At 41.0% G+C, this 6,000-nt stretch overlaps 1 protein-coding gene across 4 annotated transcripts in view; it reads right to left on the bottom strand.

Annotated features, from left to right (window-relative positions):
- Positions 1-1,772: 1,772 nt before the first annotated feature.
- Positions 1,773-6,000, bottom strand: part of LOC118217844 (inactive carboxypeptidase-like protein X2) — a 33,338-nt gene continuing 29,110 nt past the window's right edge. For all 4 annotated transcript variants that reach the window (XM_035399926.1, XM_035399928.1, XM_035399929.1 and 1 more), the window contains 2 exons: positions 4,797-4,896; positions 1,773-2,512 (listed from right to left, as the gene is read on the bottom strand). In XM_035399926.1, coding sequence (XP_035255817.1) covers positions 2,253-2,512; positions 4,797-4,896 — 360 coding nt within the window. In that variant the 3' untranslated portion in view covers positions 1,773-2,252. The remainder of the gene's footprint in view (positions 2,513-4,796; positions 4,897-6,000) is intronic.

The raw sequence follows: 6,000 nt of genomic DNA, 5'->3' as shown, positions 1-6,000 counted from the left end.
TTTTTGGGTTAATATCTTGGGACATGCCTACATCCATTATCTGAACCGTTTATTCCAGTTCGGGATGGTGGGTGGGGGTTGAAGCCTATCCCAGCATGGACAAGAGGCAGGGATACACCCTAGACAACAGACCCCATCGCAGGACACACACACCACCATTCACTCACACACCAGGTCCAGGTCACATGACTCTCCCCTTGCTCACCTGAGTCAGGTGTGGTGGAGAAGGTCTCCTCTCTCTTCTCTTGCACCCTCTTATTGTCCGGAGCCCAGGAGTACTGCTCATGTCTCAGATCCAGAGAGCACAGCTCCTAAGGAAAACTAAGCTTGAGAATTGTTAAATTTGGGAATTTTGTGACAAACTTGAAAATGAGGATGAGTGAATCGGACTAGAATGAAGCTTTGAGGTGAAGTTAAAAACAATATTCACATGCAACAGAATTTATTTACCAGGAAGTCCAATTTACACCACACCCCAGGACCTCATCAATTCAGGATAGAAAACATAAAACAGTGGAAATACTAAACCGTTTCAGGTAGTAATCTATGGTGCTGTTAATCATTGCTTTAATTAAAGAAAAGAAGTCTTCACTAAATTCCAGAGCCACTTGTATAAAGCTGCTTGCACTCTCATTTAAGCCCTTTGTATTAAAAACAGAGCCGTATCGGTCTAAGGATAAAAAGAGGCAATTAAATTAAATTAAATTTGCTGCGGAGGCATATACTCGTTAATGACCTTTCTGCAAATAACAGCTCTGACAGGTAGTTCCTCTTTAATTGGCCTGTACACCAGTGGATAAGCTTCAGAGTTCAGTATATAAAACTGCCACCTGCAGACTCTCACTGATGAAGTCAAAACATTACAATCTTTTTACTCCATTCTTACTGAAACAGTTTTGCCTTTCCTAAATGTAGTCGTCAATTTAAACATTAAGAAATGAAGGAGAAATACAGTCCCTCCAATGTCTAAGCTCATTTACCATTGCATCTGTAAAAGTAGATCATCAGTCCATACTCAGCAGGAGCAAAATTAAAGTTTATGATTCAAATGTCTGTACTCAATGAACAGAGATCCAAAACTGGATACCAAATATTAGGCTTGTGATGCAATCTGTTTAAGTGTCATGGTCCAAATGATAAAACATTTCATAAACATTTCAATTTTTGAAACTGTACTCAAAACTAGATTGAAATTGATTTAAATGAGCCATTTTCAGCTGGGTTTATGATTGGAAACAATTGTAAAGTATAAAGTAACCACATCAGTGGAAGACTGGCAGAGTCACTCTGCAAATAATCTTTAATCCATGCGTTCAAGAGAACAGGATGAGAGATGAGAACCGGATCAGAGATGTGATCTTTGACAGGTTTTTTTTATGCAGTACTTAACCCTCCTGTTCTGTTCATTTTTTAGGTACAGCAAAAATGTTCCCGGGTCAATCCCCATACAGGGGGGGTTTGCAAATACATGAAATGAACCATTTTCATTTAAAATGTTGATTACACTAATTAAGGCCAGTAGAAGAAGTTTCATACTGAAAAAATAATTTTAAGTATTTTTCCTAGATTTTCAAACTTTAAAAAGGGTCAATTTGACCCGCAACATAACAGGAGGGTTAAGAAAACTTAAATAAATGACACTACAGGCATCAATCTGGAATGGACTCTGCTTAGGAAGTACCAACAAAAAAAAAAAAAGCTAAAACAAACACATTTTAGATCTCATTTAGAACCAGCAGTATGCAGCAAGTGTTAAATGACCTACACTATCATTGAATGTTTAATGAGACTTTATTAAAGGAAGATATAGGTTATTAACATGGGTTAAAAAGAATTATATCCAGTAAATTTTTTTACATTGTGTCCAAAATCAATGAATTGTCTTTTCCCTGCTATAATACACACAGACACACACACACACAAACACTTTACATGGAATGTGTAGCTGATGTCACGGGTAGTTATCAAAATCATTGCATGATTGCTTTGGTTACAGACTATAACAATAACCTCTAACGCGAAAACCCATTACACATCCTGGTAGCCACAGATAGCTTATGCTAAGGTTGTTAGAACAAAGGTCCATCAAAACAGAAGGAAATGCAGCTGTGATCATACAGTAAATCTCCTGTCTTTGCCGTACGAAGAATGCAGCCAAGATTTTTCTTTTAAAAATATATTAAAACTGTGAAGAAAAAAGAGACTTTTTACAGGAAGCCCACCCCCCTGCCCTCCCTCCATTGGCTGCGTGACTAGGTTCCCCGCCGCCGCACGGCGGGCCTGAAGCGATGCCGTAGCTGGCGGTTCTGCGCGTTGATGGGCTGCTTGCCGAACCTGGCCATGATCTCCTTGATGCGCGACAGGTTGGTGCGGCTGACGAGGAAGTTGCAGCGGCTGGCCCCCATGTCGTAGCCCACCTCACACACCTTGCTGGCGGGGTTGTAGCCCTCGGCCTTCACCGTGACCTTGTACTCCCCCGGGTTCAGCAGCCTCCAATAGTCTCCGTCCGCCGCTGCAATGAGAAAGCTGCATACAGTACGTGCACTTAGGTATGTGTGTGTGTGTGTGTGTGTGTTTGTGTGTGTGTGTGTGTGTGCTGTGTGTGTGTGTCCGTGTGTATTTTTCTGCATGCATGTTACATGTTTCTTGGCTTAAACACTACAGGAAGTCATTCACACGTTCATTAGACTCACCAGACTGGGAAGCTATTATTAATTAAGCTATTATTAATTAATTAATGGTACAAGACTAGTTTGCGATTTTAGACATTACTATGAAACAAATGCATTATTAGAGAGACAGTATACATTCTTAGTGACAGCAATACAAAATAAATGCTATGAAATGGAACATGAATAGAATTGAGCAATTCAATTTGGATGAAGTAAGTTTTTGCATCTAATTCCTACCAACTATAAACGACAGGACGAGAGGAAATTTGTATGAGTACAGTATTTACCAGTGTCAAACTGCCTGAGTTATCGTCAGAAAACAGACTCTGAGAGGACCACACATTAATTAACCTATTGGGAAAATATTTTAATGTTGAGAATGCATGTGGTATGACTGCCATTCACTGATAAAGTGGGTATAACCATAGTTTTTCTATATTCTGTCATTTAAATTAGCAGCATGCATGATGAACTGTATCTGAGTGAATGAGTCAATATTTCGTAGGTTCTAATTTAATAATCATTACAATATGTGGCAAGGTTTAAAGAAAAATGTTTAAAGAATCACACGTTCATGATCTTTTGAAGGCAGTTTTCAGCCACATAAAAGGCAGTTATCATCTGATAAATTGAACATACAATGTACGTACTGATTCGCAACAGCTGAATGAGCCTGCATATTGACCTTTAACAATCTGTAATAAACTTTAAGCACAGCAGGCTCAGCCAAAACTGCTGTTAGACTGAGTCACCCACGTACCCTAAAAATATTACTGAGCGTTGTCATCTGGGAAAATGAGCCATCTCTCCACCTCAGACCACGCACTGCCTGACCCGCAGACAGGGATGGGTTTTAGGGACGGACCTGTGGACGGCTTCCTGTAACCAGTGCCTGTTAGAGGACAGCTTTCACACTGGAAGCCTGTCTTAATGCAGACAGCTGCACTGCAGGAGGCCAACATTTATAAAAATGAATGACAGGGATCTTCAGCCTGTGCCACTGTGCTGAATGACAGACAGTCCAGGGTGGGGGTGATTTGTATAAATCAGCATACAATTACTGATTTGTTGCATGTTCATCATTTCTGTACTGACTTGTTGCTTGTTGTGTAAATGGAAATTCTTAGCATAACTGTAAGAAACATTTTACAGAGAGGATAATAACACTGATATTAATCTGAGCACAGACGCGGTTCCCAGGATCGATGGGAATGCTGATTGTTTTGGAGTTGCATTGCTTACTGCCAGGCAGAGATGACAGCCTAATAAAACATAGATCACCTTGAAGAGGACTGTACAGTACTGTCCTAGGCATGAGCAGTGACATGGAGGAGGGGAAGGGGGGGCATCCCTGGCTGAAGCCCAGGATTTTTTTTGTTTTTGTTAAGCCCTAAATCTTTTTGAAAATTAATTTATTCACTGTTTGAAATAAGGGGGAGCCACAGGGAGGTCAGCTCGAGCTCACCCTCACCCCCCGAATCCCCACCGCCCCAGCCCATGATCACAAGCACAATCCCCTCCCCCGGAACTGCCGCATCTCCCTCCCTAGGGTGTTTAATATCCATAGTACAACCACCGTGTGCAGCGAGCCCCCAGAGTGCACATAATGAAACTCACACAGCAGCACGGTGTGTATTAAATGCGCTAAAAGCAGGGGTTTGTTGGGAGATTAGTTGTAATGTGCGGCCACATTCGGGAGCTCAAGCTAAAAAATACTGAAGGGAGAATCTTTAGATACTTGCAGGAGAAAGACCTCATGAGATTTATCAAGGCTGCCAGCAATCACAGGGGTTTTTGCATGTGCACTAAACACCTGAGGGAAGTTTTCTGTTTGGAGGCTGAGAGTTTACACTATTTATTTGTTTACTTATTTATTTTTGTGCTGTAACTTATACCAAAGGCAGTGTCATAAGCAGAAATTGGTCACAATGGAAATACATTTAACATTTTTAATTTCTGCATTCATGCTTTCTTGGTGATACCGCATCTCTGTACTCCCCACTGCAGATCATTGTTCTGGGTAAGTGTGTCTGCTAAATGTATGTAATATAAGTGTAATATAACATGAGGTGATGTGTTAGCCCTGGGTTTTCAGTCACAGCTGCTTGCTGTGTATTCCGGTACCTGTGCGGACGTCGTGGTTGATGCCCTCGACAGCGATGGTGGCGTTGGCGATGCCCCGGCCTTGCAGGTCCCTCACTACCCCTTTGATCCCACGATGCACCTGGACAGAAGAGGGAAGATCAAAGCGCATTTCCTGCCACTTCATCAATCATCAACAGGAAATAAACAGAATGGAAATACTGCTCATGCATCCTGGTGAGCTTGTGCAGGTTGTTTTCCACCTGGGGCGGGGGTTGGAGGTGCATTATTAGTCAAATTAGACATCATTTCATTAGCTGATTATCTCTTTAACAATGAAGGCAATCGGAAGTCATAAACAGAGCAGATCCTCTGCAATCACAATCAAACACTGATACTGCAACATTTTTACTCCATGATCATTCGAAACAGGATAAAAGAAAAATGCCTGTTTATGTTGTAATGACACTGTGCCATTTTGTTCTAGTTTGCATAATGTAAAATAATACTCATCCTACAAAATAAATTTTGTTTTGGATAGAGTTATGGAGGATTTTATTAAGCAGACTAATTACTTGTCAGTTTATCAAAGTTTTATAACAGTAATAAGAAGTGAGATGACGTTCCCTTCCTCAGGCTGAATAAAGGAATGCATTTGAATGTATTCATGTTTTATGAATGAAGATTTTCTTCTGAGTCACTGCACCAGGCAATTATAAACAGATTTATTCAGGCAATGGCAAGAATTGTTTCTCCTCATTTGGTAAAAACAAAGCTCCCCACTCAGAACACACATCTTTATTTGTCTTTATTTTCCAGCATTACAGTGCATTCCTAAACCTCAACTGAGCACTGAAAGAAAGAGACCTATTAGCAGTTGTATCTGATGAGGATGCAACAAATGGTATTCTAGACACCACCATCTATATTCTGTTCAGTACTTCAATTTTGTCAAATTAGCCACAGGAATAAGCGAGAGGCATGAAGCAGAGTATCATTCATCCTCTCTCTCTCTGAGACACAGAGCAGCAAATGCTGCTAAATTGATCTGTTGGTTCCTTTCCCCTGAAATGAACCCAAAAAGGTAATGATCTCTCTCTCAGGTCTGTGAGAGCCGATTGTCTGATACCAGTTGCCCGAATGGCAAAACAAGCTTCCTTTACCAAACAGTACCAGTGTCTGGATGAGCCCCACAGTCTGGTATCTGTTAAGGCACTGTTCCAGTGTGTGGATGGGCCCCACAGTC

The sequence above is a fragment of the Anguilla anguilla genome, chromosome 18 (genome assembly GCF_013347855.1).
Source record: "Anguilla anguilla isolate fAngAng1 chromosome 18, fAngAng1.pri, whole genome shotgun sequence".
NCBI classification, from domain to species: Eukaryota; Metazoa; Chordata; class Actinopteri; order Anguilliformes; family Anguillidae; genus Anguilla; species Anguilla anguilla.
This window is presented reverse-complemented; position numbering and strand designations above follow the sequence as displayed.